At 38.6% G+C, this 19,842-nt stretch overlaps 1 protein-coding gene and 2 long non-coding RNA genes across 3 annotated transcripts in view; 1 reads left to right on the top strand and 2 right to left on the bottom strand.

Annotated features, from left to right (window-relative positions):
* The first annotated feature begins 1,962 nt into the window (after positions 1-1,962).
* On the top strand, positions 1,963-4,590 carry LOC125139952. Its single transcript, XR_007139134.1, has 2 exons — positions 1,963-2,266; positions 3,755-4,590. It is a non-coding gene; the product is annotated as an uncharacterized LOC125139952 (long non-coding RNA).
* A 1,380-nt stretch (positions 4,591-5,970) lies between these two features.
* LOC113637273 lies at positions 5,971-7,668 on the bottom strand. Its single transcript, XR_003439327.2, has 4 exons — positions 7,361-7,668; positions 6,894-7,116; positions 6,491-6,532; positions 5,971-6,081 (listed from the first exon to the last, which is right to left on the bottom strand). It is a non-coding gene; the product is annotated as an uncharacterized LOC113637273 (long non-coding RNA).
* Positions 7,669-9,200: 1,532 nt separating this feature from the next.
* The window catches only part of myo10 (myosin X), a 64,169-nt gene continuing 53,527 nt past the window's right edge, over positions 9,201-19,842 (bottom strand). The window contains exons 31-41 of the mRNA XM_047806385.1: positions 19,352-19,494; positions 18,104-18,295; positions 17,387-17,544; positions 15,989-16,112; positions 15,606-15,906; positions 15,266-15,473; positions 15,033-15,169; positions 13,740-13,860; positions 13,063-13,503; positions 12,211-12,402; positions 9,201-10,177 (exon numbers count right to left, since the gene is read on the bottom strand). Of these exons, the coding sequence (XP_047662341.1) occupies positions 10,067-10,177; positions 12,211-12,402; positions 13,063-13,503; positions 13,740-13,860; positions 15,033-15,169; positions 15,266-15,473; positions 15,606-15,906; positions 15,989-16,112; positions 17,387-17,544; positions 18,104-18,295; positions 19,352-19,494 (2,128 nt within the window). The 3' untranslated portion in view covers positions 9,201-10,066. The remainder of the gene's footprint in view (positions 10,178-12,210; positions 12,403-13,062; positions 13,504-13,739; positions 13,861-15,032; positions 15,170-15,265; positions 15,474-15,605; positions 15,907-15,988; positions 16,113-17,386; positions 17,545-18,103; positions 18,296-19,351; positions 19,495-19,842) is intronic.

The raw sequence follows: 19,842 nt of genomic DNA, 5'->3' as shown, positions 1-19,842 counted from the left end.
GATTGGGGGCTTTGTTCCCCGTGCTTCAGGGGTTTCCTCCCCCAGTCCAAAGGCTTAATATAGCGTGTGTAACTGTACCCTGGGATGGGTGACCAGGGTGTCCTATGGGATAGACTCCAGGTTCCTGCTGATGAGCTAGTGAAGATGAATGACTGGCACATATCTTCCATTAATTTGATAACCTATGTTTTGTTATTAAAAAAATACAATACATTTTTTTAATGCAACAAGTGAAACCAGAAGCATAGCTAGTCAACTACATAGTTTACTAATATTTTCTAGCTATCTTGATATTTTAAGTAGATAACTCATATAACTCTGCTATACAGAGTGCTCATTATTTTGTTTTTAAAATCAAGTTCTTATTTAGCTTTTATTGATCACTAGTTGATAACTAGGACAAATTCACGTGCTAATTTGCCTGTAACTCTTTTTTCTTCATTGTCATAAATGAGCTTACACACTGCACTCTTAGCCATTTGGATTTTATTATGCATCACATGCTTGAAACATTTGTGCTCAATGCCTAAAATGAAATCTTAGAAAATGAAGATATCTAAAATTAAGAACAAGTTATTTAATATAGAAATAATCAAATACATGAAATACAAGCTTGAAATAAGCAGCATTATGCCAATAGATAATAATATATTTGTTCACAACAATCTAATGAGGAGAAATATTGAACATGTTAACCCTTCATTAGCTGGGTTGGTTTCCTGCCGGAATTGCACTCAGGCTGCAGCGAGAGTGTGGGATCCTGCCACTGGACACCGGGGAGTAAAACCATTTAAAAATAATTGTCCTAAAATACTCAATCATTTTATTTTAACCTGCTGCCAAAACAAGGGCTAAGCTAGTCAAATTGGTGGCTTTGTATCAGCTTCCCTAGTACTTATCTACATTGTTTAAAGACTGTTCAGGACAAATTGTGTAATTATCTACTAGCGCTTAACATGTTTTTATGGTGGGATAAATATTTAAGATAAACCTCTTCTGAGTGTTGATGGCACTGCCTTTATATCACATATGATGAACTGGTGAGTTGCATTCAGTTAGGCTATATGTGTTGCCCTCCTGAGGAGCATTTATGCACAGCTGAGAGTACCATTTGACCTCGTTTTGCCCTTGTGACCCTTCGGTTCAAGCTGGTTAATGTGTTCTGAACTACAGTGGAGCTCCACATGGTCCCTGTGCCCCTGTGTCACCACAGCATCACCTAACCAGTGAGCGTCGTGATCTCTTTCCAAAAGTCTCTTTTCGGGTCTCTTGCTGGCCCGAGGACGTTAGCCACAGTTTGATAACAGACTGCTTTTAATCTTTTAGTTACAGCGGATCATGAACTATAGCTGCTGGTACAATAATATCTGCCATACACTGGGGCAACTGGGGACTAATATTTGCAACTATTCAGTTCAATTTTAACACTGGATATTGTAACAAAGCTGCTTTACGTTAAAATATAAATTTAGGATACTAATTACAACTTTTAATTTCAAGTTTATTTCTAATGATCACCCCAGAAACAATGGTGTTTAAGAGAAACTCTCTGAGACAATATGAGGAAGAAACTATAAGAGGAAACAAACTCCTATGAGAACAATCTTCCTTATCTGGGTGACCCTGGAAAGTAATTTACCCTGGAAAGTAAATTTCTCCCTTCTATATCTGTTAAATCTGGTCAAAAGTGTGAATGTGTAGCCCACAGATTCATTTTAGTTCTAACATAAAGCTGTCTTGTTGAAGTAGTCACCTGTTCACTTGAGTGCAAAATGCTGGTGGCAATTGCAGTTTAAAGCCATCTCCATTGTTTTTAAGTGTTACAATCCACAGTAATCCTGTGTATTTTCAGGCTGTCCATGTGAAGCATCTTTGGCCTCCAAATGATAAGACTCCAAACAGAAGTAGGTCATCAGGGTGAATCAGGCAGGTCAGAGAAGAATGAGCCTTTATAAGTGCTATTTCAAGGGGTAGCATTTGCAGTTTGACAGAATTGTTTGGCCCGTATAAGTGTTAGGAACCTCTTTAATGACTTTACAGTGAGACTAAATGCGTAACATGTACTGTATGATGACTGGGTAGGAGTTCAGAAACATTGCTTATATTATATATACAGATAGCCTTTAAGAATGCCTTTGACGCATGTATTGGAATCATTCTCATGGCTGGATCAGGAGACTATCACAGCATCTTTGAACAGCTTTTGTGTCAGTCAGCTTTGTGCTCGTCTCTTCATCAGTGAACATTTGAAGACGTCTTTAATTCTGTAAGTCTGTAATGAACTCTATTCGAAAATGAAACCTATCAGTTCCTCAGCAGCTCTTGGTTGCTTTATTCTACTCAAATACAAACTGTTGTAGAAAGGACATTGTTGTCTAAATGAAGATGGGTTCCCTCCTGAGTCTGGTTCCTCTCAAGGTTTCTTTCTCATAGCATCTCTGGGACTTTTTCCTTGCCACCGAGCCCTCTGGCTTGCTATCTAGGGATAATTGTTAAAGATAAATAAATAAAAGTTCAACTTTCTATATTAAAATTTAAACTTTAAAATATTTACTCTGTTTCTAAGCTGCTTTGAGACAATGTGAATTGTTAAACACTCTATACAAATAAATGGAATTAAATTGAAATTAGGAAATTGTCTAAAGACAGGGAACCAAAGCTGGGAGATATGACTCCATGTGAGTTATGTAGAGAATTTCCCCTTTGTCTGGAGACATTTGTGACACCCTGCAGAATCCTGATGCCTTCAGAGATACAGGTGTATATAAGTTCTAACATGTACAAGGCAAGATCTTACTACATATATAATATATATTACATAATATTTCTCTACCAGAAGACTTTCAAGTGATTCCAACGGCCCCTTGTGATTAGAAGGAGTGAAACTCTTCAGTGTAAACTGCAGAAGACCTTTCAATGTGATACTACTTTTGGATGCTTACTGTGTGCTGTTAAACCCATTGTCGTGCTCATTGTTCCGCTACTTTGTTGAGGAATAAAGAGGTAATGTTTGCAAATGGGGAGGTGAAGTAATAGAATCTTGGGTAGGGCATTCAGCCATAGATGCAGGGAGGCAGGATCTAAGAAAAGCTGTGCTGCAGAGAATCAACAAGGGTGATTCTAGACTTAGTCCTCAGTGAGAATGTGAATGAGAGTGAGAATGAGAATGAGAATGTATTTTATGATGAACACAGGGAAATATCTATATATGATCAATTTTATCAGGAACACTCATACACACATTTATGCAGATATCCAATCAGCAACACAATTCAGTGAATCATGCATATCCAGACAAGTGCTTTAGTTAATGTGCAAATCAAACAACAGAATGGAGAAAATTGGGACCTTGAAATGTGGCATGGTTATTAGTACCAGATAGGTTGGTTTGGGTATGTCAGAAACTGCTGATCTGGGGGTCTGCAGACTGAAACAACTTTTTGATGAGAGATCAGAAGTGAATGAGCTGACAGGAAGTCTGTCAAACTGTGATGTCAAACTGTGATGTCAAACTGTGATGAGATGAAAAGCATCTCAGAATGCACAACACATCAAAAATGGTCAATTAGCTACAACACAGAAAAGCACATCAAATTCTAATGTCAGCCATGAACAAAAAGACCAGGGACCGTATTCATTATGATTCTAAGAATCAACTCTGAGAGTTTAAAAGATTATAACTAGGAATCTTGGCTTAAGAGTGATTCAGGACCAATCTATGTGCAACTTTGAGCAAGGAAATTTTTTATCTTAGAGAGGAGGCAGGGCTGATCCTGTCGCTGATCCTGTTGCTGATGACATTCTTTTGAAGGAACACTTACTCATCATCAAAGGTAAAACGAATTCCTGAGTTTATCAAGATATCCTACAGGATTATGGCAGCATGGTTGTGTCACAGCTGAAGCTCAGTGGAAGTTGAGTGATGCAACAGGACAAAGGCTGTGGGATAACTTCCGGAACGCTGTTCACACCAGACACCCTATGAACGCCTGGATGAGGCTATCGCTGCCGAAAGAGTATCAACCGGCTTTTGGCTACTTGTGACTTGATAAAGATGAGATGACATTTTCTCAACGATTAAATGCCATTAAAACGTTGCTCCTCCACCATTCCTCTATTCAACCTCCTCTAGCTTATCAACAAAGCTTGCCACCAAATCATAGCTTCTCATAACAACATTCAACATTATCACACATAACTGCATCACATTTATCACACCTTTTTATGTCTTCCCTTCATTGTTTGCCGGATTCGCATATAATCATCTATCATAGTTTCCATGTTGCTGTGTTTTAAAATACCTTGGTGGGCTCTGGATTGCTGATGGGATGATCAGGGTTCAAGCCCCAGCCCTGCCAAGCTGCCACTGTTGGGCCCTTGAGCAAGGCCCTTAATCCCCCCTGCTCCAGAGACACTGTATCAGAGCTGCCCCTGTGCTCCAAGCCCAACCCCCTCAGTTGGGATATGCAAAGAAATGTATTCCAATGTGCTGTAATGTATATGTGGTGATTGTAAAGGTTTCCATGCCACAATTTCATTTCATTAAGCCTTTCAGTGCATTATTGACAGTAAGTAAAGAATATACAGTAACTCTATCTAAACTAGCTTTTAATGACACCTTTTTATATTTGTTATTAGGTGTATCGGTAGTAATAGCTATATTTGTCTTACAGATATGGCGATATAAATTTCATTGGGGGTAAAGTGATCATGCCTAACATTTTCTGTTACATATACTGTATATAGTGGAACATTTTCTAAATCAAGCCACAGCCAAGATTTTTGTCCTGTAACATTCAAAGCAGCATCAATGTGCCCTTTTTTTTGTTTCATATTCTGGTTAGTTCATCATAACAAATCCCACTGCATAACTTCAGGCTTTTGGAAATTTGATTTATTAGCCAGGTCTAATCATTTCAGAGGACATCGTTTGTGCCACAAAAATCTACTCTTACAACGCATTCTTTTAACTACAGTATTTATAAAGCTCTAGTGTTTGTCTCAGCTAGTCAAAATGTACAGCATTAGTGTATTAAACACATTTATGCTGAATTTTCCCAAAGTCAGTCTAAAGTCAGTCTAGTTAAATAGCAACTGTAGGAACATGTACAGTACATTGGAGTGAGTGCCTTAATCAAACTGAATCGAAAAGTCGTTTGTATTTCAAAAAATATTTATTTAGCAAATGCAGTAATCACAAATAATGTAGCATTACATTCAAACCAATCTTCACCTCAGATTATGTTTAGTTCACTGTGGTGATGATTATTGTGGTAAAGACCTTTCCTTTATGCTACATACAATAAGTCTACATACACCTTGTGAAACCTGCACAAGTGTAATATTTAAATGAAGGCCCATAAAAACTGCATTTTGTTTAGTTAGTTCTGTCTTGAATACGTCATTACACATTCCAGATGTTTATATATTGTTCCAAAGACACGGTAATGACTGAATGTACACAAGGGAACCAGATCAAAATATTACAAATACCTGATTATTAATAGTGTGTCTTGTTTGTCCTGAGCAGTTAAGTGGTTTAACGTCCTCCAGCTGCACATTATTTGGTTTCGCATCAGCTTTTGCATATTTGATCCTTTTCCAACAGCAAGGGTGTGTGTGTGTGTGTTTGTGTAGGCGGTGTGTAAACTTTTGAACAGGATGTTCAGTGTAAATGTTTTTTTCCTCTGGGGAAATATGTAAATCTCTTATGCATCTTCCAAAATACAGTACTAATTAATATATACACACACACTTAAAAGACAATCACCCAGATATAAAGAATAAAGTATAATGTAAACTTCTGAACTGGTTCATTGTTTAAACTCAGTTCAGTTATACTGTAGGTGTCTTGTGATTAAAAGTTAGTTATGCAAAACAGCTTTATACAGCAAAATCAATCCAAGAACAATTATTCATCTGATCAGTCAACTACATAGAAACACCATCACAAACACAGAGGCAGGAAAGTAGCATCAGCTGTTTTTATTTCTATATTATGTACATACACACAAATAAATAAAAGTAGTAATGGAGCAGCAATAGCAGAGTGGAAAAATGGCTTGTGCAGTTTGTCCAGTCCTGGAGGAACACAAACAGGAAAATGATGACAATTTGTTGCTCCAAATGTAAATGTACATAAAAATGACAGTGTCTGAGCTCAGTTCAAGTGTAGAGACAATCACAGTGCAAGCAATTACTTACACATCAATCAATGTAGATTTACATCATTGCTCAGACACCACTCACACCACTCACACCACTCACACCACTCACACCACTCACACCACTCACACCACTCACACCACTCACACCACTCACACCACTCACACGGCTTCTCAAGCATAATCATATGCAGCAGATTTCCAGCTCAGATTTGGCTACTTTTCATCACTGACCCACAGCATGATGGGTCTCAGAGGAAGCCAAATTTCAGGCACAGCTGGAGTCTGTAGTACAGGGACTGTTCTGTGACACTAAGCACACTTACCCCAGTCAGGAACTGCTGCATTACAGCACCTGGACAATAAAGCTGCAGAAAACACAAAGACAATCGTCTGTGAAACCACCCAGAGTTTCCTGAGGAATAAATAAAAGCTGTGCTAATATTTCATGACCTCATTCAAAAAAAGGGCATAACCTGAGAGGTCAGGGTTCCATTTATTAAAAACAGAAAAGTACAAAAGGAAGGGGAAAAAAAAAAAAAAAAAAGCACTGCAAGTGAAGAACTCACAGTTCACACCTCATTTGATCATAGCCCTTTTGGGTCATTTCAGACTAACCAAAAGCAGTAATATTAAGCTTGAAGGCGTCTGGGATTTCCTGCTTATTCCACACACCCCACCAACCCCACACCCCTGCAGATTCTTCTCAACCTCAATCAACTCATTTACCTAATTTGGCTGATGTCCTGGTTTTTATCCAAAGTTGTTTTTTTTGGTTCAATGAGTAGACCAGAATGGTAAAGAAATTAGAGAAAACCCATCAAGCCTTTCACCGAAGTTCCCCCATCAAGGAAGTGCGACCAGATCGTGAGGCCCGACACCGAGACACAGAAGTTTCTCCTCTCAGGCAATCGAGGGACTGAATGAGACACTCGATAGAGTCTGGATGGTCCTACATCAGATATAAAAACAGACACAAAACAAATTGTATTAAAGGGAAATATTTTGCACGCAGAACAGTTCTGTATAAATATAAATACATCCTCTTGCTTTCTATCCCCCCTCATCACATTACTCCTTAAACTAAACGATCATTACATTTTCTATTACTGGCTGATACACTGTGGGATTAGTAACTACACGAAACCATTATTTATCACGTGAGCACTAGAGTCGAATCTGGCATTTAAACTCACAGTCTTCTGATTACTTCTTTCTTCATCATCATCATCATCATCGAGTCTTAAAGCTATGCATTTCATGGCCTAGTAAAGCTGCAGTGCTTCCACACGCCAGTCTCTAAACTAAAGCGCTTCACATACATAAATAACGTTTATCTTTCACACTACACACTCAGTTCATTTCCCTTCTGAACTGAAAACCCAAGCCAGCAGCTCTACTGCATTACAACTCTTCTAGCAGCACAAACTCGATTCTCCAAACAACGAAGCCAAAGCTGCATGGCGTTTAAATTCTAGTTCTTCTTTTACTTCTGATTGTTCTGGTAGTTGGTCGTTGTTGTTGTTTTTGGCGCATTACTGCCTACTACTGGCCTGGAGGGTAAAGCACCGTGGTTACACCTACTGTTGTCAATAGTCTTGCTGTTCAAAATGCAAAAACTCAAAAGACAACAAATTTAAGATGCCAAAAAGTCAGACTTTATTGAGAACCGACAAAGCCGAGATCCCTACAGATGATCTGAACATCACTGTTGTGTGTCGCTTCTTATGAGTTTATTTTTTACCTCATGTCTTGACCTCTCACCAGGCTTCTGTGCTGATTTACAACCTTCTCGTCACTTTGAATAATACCATCCCATTAGACTCCTGCAACATGGCTTAGCTCACCTAAGGTTGTTTTCCAGACACACTTTTTTCATAGCCCATCTTTAAAGGCATTGTTGGGCCTATTTTTGCTTGATATAGACAACACCCAGGTTAAATTTAAACAAAGGTTGATAATACGCATGAGATAACACACTAATGGTGGGGGTAACACAGTGGGGGTATTTACCCATTTCTCACTCTACAAACAACCGAGTATTTACATACTGGTTATACGTCATACACAGTGCCAAAAGTAGCATATAACTCCCAACTCTGGTGTGAGACAAAGTGTATCATAGTATAATAATAAATAATAGAAATACAGTAATTATATTTCTTATTATATCTTATAAGTGTGGCACAGACATAGAGTGGGTAATGTTGCTGACTCCTGTCTCTAGGGCTCCTAGTTTGCTCCTGAGCCAAGAGTACATTGTGAATGAGTGTGATAAGTGGTGGAGAGACCAGCTGGATGGAAGAATCTGATGAATTTACAGATGAAATCTATTATTCTGCACTAAGGGTGGAAGCTTGTGACACTATCTGTCTTTGTATCTGTAAACAACATGCTTTTTGTCCCAGGAGTTAATATCTAACGTTCAAACATGCCGTTACTAAATATAAGTAAAAACCAGTCACATCAGTCTTAATGAAATCTCAAAATATGTTAAAATATAAAGGTATTACAAAACATTACTTGTTCATACTGAATAATGTGATGGTGATTTGGGGACTTCACTATTCTGAACAATGTCTGGTCATGGGGTTGTGTGGTATAAGGAGAATCAGGACGGATTTAAACTATCAATTAAGCTCAACACATAAGAATATCAAAGTTTTTCAAAAATTAAGGATACTGTTGTGTAAAAGTAAAGAATTTACATGAACATCAACAAAAATAAAACAAGGAATGTGAGGAGTTATGTGAACAATAATGAGTCTGAAGCTACATCACAGTTAAAGCAGAAAAAAAAAATCAAATCAGTCTCCTTTTTAAAACCATTTATATTGTGAATATCTGCATCCCTGAGATCACATGTAGCTGGGTCTTGAATGTTTGTTCACTTTAACTGAACTGAGTTTGGTTAATTTAACGAGAACTCTTTATGAGTCCACCATCAATTCCAACCCATATTCACAAGCAGTGGTACAGAGCATTAGACAGGAATTGGGTGTGTTTTGTAATGTGTGTGCCAAGCAACACAGATCCTTTGGTTTATTAGATCTTTTATTAATAATCTGCCCCAGTTATTACACAGGAATTTCAAAAACTGCATATTGCTGGTGTTTCTTATGATCCTGGAAATAAAAAAACACAGGACATGGAAAAAGTACTTTTGAATAAACATAATATAAAACAAAAATAGAGGCAGCCTCCTGACATGAGGCTTTCGTAAAAAGATTGAAACACAGATCGAAAAAAATATACAACCTTTTTCTGTATAAGACAAATCATTGCACATTAAATCATACATGTTTACGAGCGGCACTGAAGATATGTGGCATGTGTTCGCTGAGTGTGACTGTACTGTACATACAAGGTGTGTGTGTGTGTATGTGTGTGTGTGTGTGTGTGTGTGTGTGTGTGTGTGTGTGTGTGTGTGTGTGTGTGTGTGTGTGTGCATAGACTTGCAAAAAAGGCACAGTCTCTTTGGCTGGAGATTCTGCCTGCAGAGCTCCAGTGAAACGCTGCTGGATGAAACCATAAACGCTCACACAGCGTCTCAACACTTTTGGTAAAATTCGCTACAGAACCACTTCGGATATTAAAATAGCACTGATTACTGAAAAAGTTGCATATTGCAGTGGGTGTCAGGAATTTTTTATATTTTAATAGCCATGTATCCTGCAGAGTGGTTTTAGGCACTTCAGGTGAATGTCATGTTGCAGGATTTACTCAGCACTCATCAGATCACCTCGCTCTCTGCTTCTTCTTCTGAGATTATGATTAAGGCTCGGACGGTTCGGCTTTAACCTGGGAATGCTTTAAGAAGTATAATCGACAACGTAGCTATGCATTGTTATGCAGTTACACACATCATTGTGTGTGTTTGAAAGGTCATCGGAGGTCAGTCTTCACCATTTGCTGCACTGTGTGCCATGGCTACTGATTGATGGACATGTGCTGAAACGCTTCTGTACAATCATGCTGATGTAGGCTTTCATCAGTTTTGCAATGTCCATCACCTAAACACAAAAACACACAAAAACATTCACAATTAGACAATCAGATATTAAGCACTCAGTTACAAATCAGAGTGATTTGTAGATTAGAGATGTTACTAGCTAGCTGTTATTATTGCTGTTACTAGATAGCTGTTATTATTGCTGTTACTAGCTATCTGCTATTAGCTAGCTGTTACTAGAGCTGTTACTAGCTAACTGTTATTGGCTAACTGTTATTAGAGCTGTTACTAGCTAACCTGTTAGACCTGTTATTAGAGCTGTAATTAGGGCATTGATATCTATACATAGATGTCGCCTTGGGGTCCTAAAAATGCGTCAAAAGCGCTGCAATTTTTGTACAGTGGTCTTGTACTTTAAGTGCATGCACGATGCCAGACTTCTGTGCTGCATTTGGATATTCAAATGAAAGAAATCTAAAAACCAGACAGCAAGGGATTACATTTCACAGGTTAGAACGTGTTTTATGATATTAAATGTTATGAAATTATTATTTTCTAAATATTTCTGGTTACGTTGGTCTGTTTCAGTCCTTGGTTAATGACCGCAGATAATCCATGCTAGTTACCCTTTAGTTTTTGACAGTTAGGACATTAAAAATTGACCCATGCTTCTTCAAGGTGAAGACCCAACTTTATGTATGTTTTGTAAGATTCCCTTATCTGTCAAACATAGATTGTCGTGGACATAAAACAAGCAGAATGCTCTTTAGGCATTCAGATTATGCCTGAAAAGGTTTTAGATTTTTTATTGTATGTTAATTAAAAAAATGTATAATGACATATTTGGTCTTCCTGATCACATCGTTGAGACTCAAGATGGCATAGACAAGCATCACTTTAGCTTAATTTCACTGGTTGTGTGTACCTTTTATAAGTTGAGACAACACCATGTCGCAAAGGTTCATACTCTGCAACTGCAAAGCAAAAGTCTCAGGAAGAAACTGTGTAAGGTCGTGTTGTTGTTGCAGGGACACTAAACACTTTTTAATAACACTCTTTAATAACAGTTTTAATAATGGTTAACTCAGCTGACAGTCCTGGAAGGATGTCACCAGTTAGCTTGGCAGTGTAACACACAAGTCCAGCCTCAAAGTCAAACTTTGTTTTTTTTTCTGGTTTATGTGACTTTAGTACATGCTATGTACTATGTGGTTTATGTGACTTTAGTACATGCTATGTACTATGTGGTTTATGTGACTTTAGTACATGCTATGTACTATGTGGTTTATGTGACTTTAGTACATGCTATGTACTATGTGGTTTATGTGACTTTAGTACATGCTATGTACTATGTGGTTTATGTGACTTTAGTACAAAAGTATTGCGGGACAGGAATAAAAAAAAAAAGATTGAACGGTCTTTGTCACCTAAACCATCTAACTTTCACATTATGTTCCTCTCAAATTTGTGATTTGCTTTCACCTGCAAATTGCTTTGTGTGTCATATTTAATAAAACAATACAATTTAAATGTTTAAATGAACATGTATAGTCACACCATTGTAGCAGTGTTACATGCAGTAGGCTATGAGGTAAGTAGTGATTGTTTATATGAAGTTTACTCAAGTGGAAGAATGTAAATAATAAACTTCCACCTACTAGCACTATGCATTATATTTTGAAAAAGTAGATTATCTTAATATCAAAACCTTAAATTTGATCTGGACTTAATGATAAATACATGTCTGACCTTTGGAACGATCCAAAAAAAAAAATACAACTAAAAAATCACATTCATGACGATTTATGGTGATTTTATTTCTTTGCCTACATTGACGCTGATGCATTAAGAGGAGGGGGTCCCCCTTAACAAGATGGCGGCTCTATTGACGCATTCGTTCCAATGTACTGCTGTACCCAAGGCGACATCTAGTGTATATCTCTATGTAATTAGAGCTGTTATTAGCTAACTGTTAATAGCGCTGTTACTAGCTAACTGTTATTAGCTAGCTGTAGTTGCAGATGCTCCTTGGTAAAAAGCAGTTCACTAACCTGCTTCTTTCACATGGCTTATGAGAGGAAAGGCTTGCATTACCTGGCTAGTTTGGAAGAACAAGTCTCTTCCCTCCACACTGATCTTGTAAATGTTGGACTGCGGAGCACCAAATGACAGAATGGCCTCATAGGAGAAAACCTCCAGTGGCCAAGCCTCTCCCTGCTTATACACACACACTCCCTTACGACTCACTCCCAGCCACAGCTCTGTGGGATAGACACCATCCACACACTGAGAGAGAGAGAGAGAGAGAGAGAGAGAGAGAGAGAGAGAGAGAGAGAGAGAGAGAGAGAGAGAGAGAGAGAGAGAGATGTATAAAAACACAGTGATTAAGTATAAAGGTAAACTCCACCCTTAATCAGATGACATATATTTGTATTAAAGCTGTTTTCATTATTCCAAGAAGTTATTACTTTTAGTTTATTTATTTATTTAGTTATTTATTGTATATTGCTTGATCACTCTGCCATTACAGGCTGAAACTGTAACAATGGCATTTAAAAAAGTACTATGAGAAAAATTTCTTAAACAATAATGGACAATGATCACATTACACTCGTAGCTTCTACATAAAGAAAGAGCTTACTTTCGCTTGCAGGTTTTCAGCAACTTTGTTATATTAATGAGAAATCCAGTGTAGTGAAGACAACAAACAATGGACTTTAGCTATAAGACACAATTATGCTGAAATAACAGGTACAGCAGAATCTCTGCCAGCTAGTGAGATGTACAGTATAAGCACACTGTCGTTGGTGATGCTAGCATGAAAGGTGAAGCTTTGTAACTTCTGTCTAAGGAAAGTGACAAATGAGGATGTGGACAGACCAAGATGTTAATGAAATAAGTTCCGAATGGAAATTCTTTTCTGTACACGTCTATGTCTTCACTCACCTCTACATTGAACAGTGTGGAGCCATATCCCTGCCACTCCCTGACCAGATTCATGTACTTGATCATGGCATTATCCCTGCTCATTCCCTGCAGCTTTCTCCATTTCTCCACCAAACAGCTCCTTAGCTCCGCCTTCTCATCCTGAAACCACGCCTCCAGAGCAGCAGAATTTTCTCCCTGTTTCCGCCCAAGTGATCCCCGGAAGCTCCGCCGAAGCGTGCCTTCCAGGAAACTGCCCCGCTTCTTCTCTGTGCCACTGCTGCTGGAGGTGAAACGCTGAATACGAGCACGCAGACGTGCCACAGGAAACACCTGCTCCAGGTCTGGCAATGCATTCTGGGTAGTGTAGTCTCCAAACAGGTGCTGCAGCCGGAGAGCTGCCAGGAACTGTAGAGTTTCCTCAGGAGCAGGGTACTGCCCAGTGATCACTGCCTCATGAGCCTGACAAACAGAAAGAAAATAAAATGATTTGATTCACGGTCATTAGATGATTAAGACATTAAAAGGTATGAAAATCAATAACAAAAATGTGAAAATATTATTAATATTCACTTCCACTGGGATGAGTTGTAAAGAGACTGTGAATATACTGTATATACGTTGTATGTATGTTATACATATACTGTACACATGGTCCTGATCTCAGTGTCAGGTGCTTATGTAGTGTAAAATCCAACCTGTTCAAACATGAAAGCAAACTCCACGCTGTCCATAGCAATGTTTTCTGTGTCTGTAAAGCAGTACAGCTTGAAGTAAAACCTCCATCCTCCGCTCTGATCGTCTCCTCCACCTGCCAGTCTGAGTGCAATCAAACACAAAGACAGAGTTGAGTGTCTTTTCAAACAGGCTGGAAATGACAATGACATCCAATAGGAAAACACTGTACATAAACACCTTCCAAACAGACCTTCATAATTTAAATGTAAAATAAAATGCAAATATATATTTAGGTTATCTGTCTGTACAGTATACAGTAAGTCACTGCCCAAAATGGCTCCTGACAATATCTGTGATCTCCTTTAGCAGTATATGGCCTCTGGGTCACTAAGCTCATGTACTCAGTGTCTTTCTGTCTATTCCTCATTCATGCTGTAAATCTAAGTGAGGTTGTGTTTTCCTGTTTACTTTTTATTCTTTAGCTTTTTACGCACTGTTGTTTTTGGGGTGATTATCTTTATATATACAAGATTTCTTATTGTTGTGTTAAATGTGTTCTATAAATAAACCTCTGGGTAGAAGTAAAGCAAAGTCAATGTGTTTTTTATGTAGTCATGGAAATCACAGTCCCTTATTTAAATGATGTGACTGATCTTCATTCACATCAGGTTTCTTTCGCATGAACTCCTGCCCTGGCATTTAAAAAAAATATTGTAATTGTCGGGTTGCGTCTTTGGAACCTAAGTTGTTTTGTGATTGTTGTATTTACTGAATCCTCTACCTTCGTCTCCCCTGCATGCCTCTTCTTCATGCTGCATTTTATTTATGTTCTATTCACACTGTGTATGACATACATGTGTCTCGCACCTTGGGCCCAAGAGAAACCGCACTTAATATGAATGCATTCAGTCCAAGTTAAATTGCATCTACTGACAATTAAGAAAAAATCTAGGATCTCTCATTTTTTTAGGTCATTGGCTGCAAATTATTTTAATGTTGATTTACATCCAATTTTTACATCCTTGTTATGCTTTTCTCTAACACCTAACATGAGTGAAATCTAGCATGTGTTCCTGCTGAGATACGTGAAGACACCTCATGTTTTAAAGCTGCTGCTCATGCTACAAGGCAGTGTAACGCACTCAGAAGAAACTGATATCTGCCATTTTCCATTTGTGAAACAGATGAAAGATTCAATGCTAGCCTTCCCAACCGGAGATCATGACCAATCCCGTCAGGATTTGAGCTCTTTTCTGTTGCTCCACTTGGAAGACTGAAGCATTTTCTAAAGGGTGAAATGAAATAAAACTCACTTCTCAAACTTGGCAAGGATGTCGGCCACAATGGTGCGACTCTCAATGGCTTTGTCTGTGCTGCCATTGTGTTCGAATAGAGCAAACATATTCCTGCTATCCTCCATAGCCAGGCCCTTTAACAGCTTATCAACCACCTAGAAACACACACACAGACACACAGAAACATATTACTGACCCCAAAGTCACTGTACAAGTCTAAGCTGTAAATAGTTCATGTATCTAGTGACTACCTCGCCTGCTGTGGTGTGTGAATTGATGCCAATTTTGCAGGATCCACCTCCATGGCAGTATACAGTTGTTGTCATTTCCTGTCTGCTGAGAATGGCCCTAAGTTCCTCATGTGACGGCACACATTCCCGTCCACGCACATGCCTCAATGCCTCCTGGGAAAATGCAGCATACTGCTCCATCTCCGTGCCGGGGAATAACTCACGTGTTCTAAATATTACAGACAATGATTAAACAACACTGACTACAAAAAAGTTGTGACACGTACACACACACACACACACACACACACACACACACACACACACACACACACACACACACACACACACACACACAGACCTTTTGATGTGGAATTTGAGGTATTTCAGGATGCTCCTGGAAACAGGGCTGAATGTGCAGCATACGCAGGCTATCAATCTCCAGCCACTGATGTGGGCGGGGCCACCTGGGGCAGGGGGCCGGGTAGTTTGCTTAATAAGCTGACAATAGAGTTCATCTCGCAGGGGTCGGAGGTCATGACCGGACTGCAGAAGGCATTGGATAATAGGGACGGGATCGGCCACACCCTCAATCTGCTGAAGTGTGCAGAAGAGCTTCAGAGCCTCAGCCTGCAATGTGCTGTAGCTCTGCCCACTTTCAGCTAGTTAACACAACAAGACACAACAATGATTAGCCTGCTTCAGATGACTTGGATATTTGGGTGTGAAGTGTGAGCTACTCACAGCTGCGGTGGACGTCTCCATACGGCAGAGGAAGTAACGGTGTGTGTAGAGGATGGTGTGTGTAGCGCAGTATTGGGTTCCTCTTGTAAATCTGATCCACTACCTCTGAGTTTAGACAATTCTCCTAAACAGTGCACACAATTATTTATTATTTTATTGCTAGGATTTTTATGTTAAGAAACACTTAATTCTTGAGGTTTAAAAACTACATTTTTTTTCTTAAGTTGTGCCGTTTTTATCTGGAAATCATTGGTTTAGCACAGGTGTGTTTATTCCAACTTTCAAATTTCTGTCATTATAATTTATAATTGGATTTATTTTCAAATAAATGCTTAAAGACGTCAGACATCAATCAATTTCTGTACGTTTGTGTGTGCAGTAGCAGAGAAAGTTTCAGTAAGGTGAATCACACTCACATGATGCTTTGCCACACAGAACGCACTGTGTACAGTCTGAATATACACTCAGCTGTCTCACAGGCAAGACCATTAGTTTAGTTGTGTTTTTTTGAACATTCAGGTCTATAGTCATTAATGAACCCTGACTAACGACTGAATGCTGATGTGTCTTATTTCGAAAGCTCTTTTTTTTATATTGGTATGAATAAAGATAAAGAATGCACTCATTTCATTATACAAGTTTTCCAAGCACAAAGAAAAACAAATTTTAAATGGCGAAAAATTCCAATTTACAATAAATTGACATTTTTAGAGGAAATGCTGTGAATTAAAAAGTTATGTCTTTCTGAACATTTGTTCTACTTTCATTTGCACTGAAACTGCAAAACTTTATTCATATCAATTCATTTCAATTCAATTCAAGTTTATTTGTGTAGCTCTTTTAACAGTGGACATTATCTCAAACTATATAGAAATATTAAAAATTCAGAATAAAACCACAAAGTTTAATTACATTTTTCTATTTATCCCTAATGAGCAAGCCTGCATTGGGCAAATAAACTCCCTGAGACGATAAACTTTGAGAGGAACCAGACTAACCTCATCCTCATCTGGGTGACACCAGAGATTATAAATCATGTCCTTTCTACAGCTCTTTATGGTCAAGTAGAGGTGTGTAGCCTGGCTACTATATTCATATGATCAGTCATATTCATGCTGCATTCGTGCTGTATTCATATGCTGTGTTTACATTTTGTCTATTTTTAAAGTTCTATTTGCATTTGCACATGCAGTGAAATGCATGTTGTTGTGTGTGTGGTTGTGTATGTGTAAGAAATAAAACCTGAATCTCCTTGTGTTCGTCATGTCTGTAACGCTGCATGCTGTTTCTTTTAGTACAGTACTATTCTCTACGGTTAACTGACACTGAGATCATACTTCTATTGTTTGTCTAAATGCAGGTGTTTTTCATTATTATTGTTTAGTTCTTTAGTGTTACCTTAATGTCCTGGATGAGTTGCTGTGTGTGTGTGTCCATGGGTGGTTTGTTATCGATGACGTTCTGCACAGCGTTGGCCCAGCGGCACACTTCACTCTGCAGCTTACTGTAGAGCCGATACGAATGTTTACGGCCAAACACGGTCATACCCCAGTAACCTACACACACACACACACACACACACACACACACACACACACACACACACACACACACACACACACACACACACACACACATTAATTCAAAAACCTAACAATGCTAAATAATAATAATAATAATAATAATAATAATAATAATAATAATAATAATTAGTATTATTATTATTATTATTATTATTATTATTATTATTATTATTATATCAACAAATTTTGTTCAATTGCTTTTGATGTGTGAGTGTATTTGTGTGTTTGTGAGTGTGAGTGTGTGTGTGTTTGTAGGTATATTTGTTGTAGGTGTTTGTAGGTGTGTGTTTGTGGGTGTTTGTGTGTGCACATGCGTGTGTGTGTTTATATATGTGTTTGTGTGAGTGTGGTTAAGTGTGTTCGTGTGTGAGTGTGTGTGTGTTTGTGTGTATGTGACTGTATTTGTGTGTTTGTGAGTGTGTGTGTTTGTAGGTGTATTTGTGTGTTTGTGAGTGTTTGTTTGTGAGTATGTATGTGTGTTTGAGTGTGTGTGTGTGTGTGTGTGTGGTTGTGTGTGTGTGTGTGTACTAACCAGTCTCTTTGTACACTCTCTCATCAGATGGCAGTACAGAACACAGGCTGTTTAGCAGCAGAGAGCCCAGTTTGAGTGCGTTCCTCTCTGAACTCTTATAATAGTCCAGTGAGTTATGTGTCAGCAGGAACCAGCGTTTCTTTAGTCTCAGGTTAGTACGGCTGCTGCCCTTCATCTCCTTATGTAACCAGCCTGAGAGCAAGGGACAGAAGGAAAGACAAGAGAGAGAAAAAAGAGGAAAAAGAGGGGGAAAAAAAGATTTAAACATCTGTTGTGGAATTATTCATCCAGATTTCATCCAGATTTCATGGTTAAACAGCAGGTTCCTGTCTACCCACTGAGAGGATTATGCTAAAGTACAAGCTAAATACAGCTAAAATGTCTAACTCAGAATCTCTGAACAGGAAAAACTTTCCCTCTTCTTCCTGCTCAGAATGTCAGGCACTCAGAGTTTAGCACATGATCTCAAATATTCACTTGAACTCTGACTGTAAAACCTTGCACAGCAATAGATATACAATACACTCACCACAGGTGGCTTGGCTGAATTTGTGCTAATAAAAGGATGTTTTTAGAATCTTTGACTCTAGCTTGAATGGCATTAAATGGCTCAGAATCATGGCATCATTTATAGTTATACAGTATGTTGTTACATATCAGTGGTGTCAGACAACAGTCTTTTCTATGGCAAAAATGATTTGTATTAGTTTGAGTAAGCAAACCGAGCAGAACGAGATGCTAAACAGGCAAGAGAACTGTGTACTGTGCACTCATCTCACCTCACACACAGTGACACCTCGCTCCCACCCATCCTCTAGCACAGCTCGACATCCCACATCACCTCAGGACTCTTCTCTGTTCTGACCTTAAGGTGGTGGAATGAACTTCCCCATGATGTCTGAACAGCTGAGTCACTATATCATATAACACCTAAAAATCTACCACCACCTGAAGTACTTTAATTAGCCCTTAAAAACTAAAAAAACTAAAAACTTTTCCTGCTGTATTCCTCTCAGAGTTTTTAGATCAGTGGTTTCCTTAGTCCATGTCTGAGTGAACCAGTATTAATGTAAAGACTTCTGTAAGTCACTGTAAGTGTCATACTCCATACTGCCAAATGCCATAAATCCAAATGTCCAGACTCCAGACTCTACTTGTCCTCGCACAATGCCAGCAAACTGTAAGCATAAAAAACTTTCACATGTGACCTAGAGTTAAGGTGTATGACCTGCTGATGTAACGTCTCACCTCTAATAATGAATTCTTGGCCCTGGACCCGTGTGTCTCCCTTAGAGCGCTGTAGAAGGGCGATCCAGTGGTGCATCTCCTCCGGCGTCTCAGCATTACAATGCAGGACACGGTGAGCCGTGATGATCACGAACGAGTTTGGCCTGGAGATGGAAAAAGGAGACAGAGAACAGAGTAAGAGAAAAGGAGATGAAGTAGCGCATTACGCAGAGGGACAGGAAAGGGAGAGATGGAGATACAGTAACAGAAAGAATATAAAAGTGTATAAACAGAATGTAGTCCTCTAAACCTCTACTGTAACAACACAATGTAAAACATCATACAGTAAAGTGAGCTATATAACAGAAAATCGAAACAAAACTTTACATTCCTGGTCTTCAACAAAATGTATCATGTCTGTGTGGCATATTTTATATCTTTTTATTTTGTTTACTGAGCGCTAGGTGTAGATCTGTTAGAACTATTAGATGGTCTGTTAAATCTATTAGCAT

The sequence above is a fragment of the Tachysurus fulvidraco genome, chromosome 22 (genome assembly GCF_022655615.1).
Source record: "Tachysurus fulvidraco isolate hzauxx_2018 chromosome 22, HZAU_PFXX_2.0, whole genome shotgun sequence".
NCBI classification, from domain to species: domain Eukaryota; kingdom Metazoa; phylum Chordata; class Actinopteri; order Siluriformes; family Bagridae; genus Tachysurus; species Tachysurus fulvidraco.
Note: the sequence above shows the minus strand (reverse complement) of the source record. Positions and strands in the feature narration are given on the sequence as shown.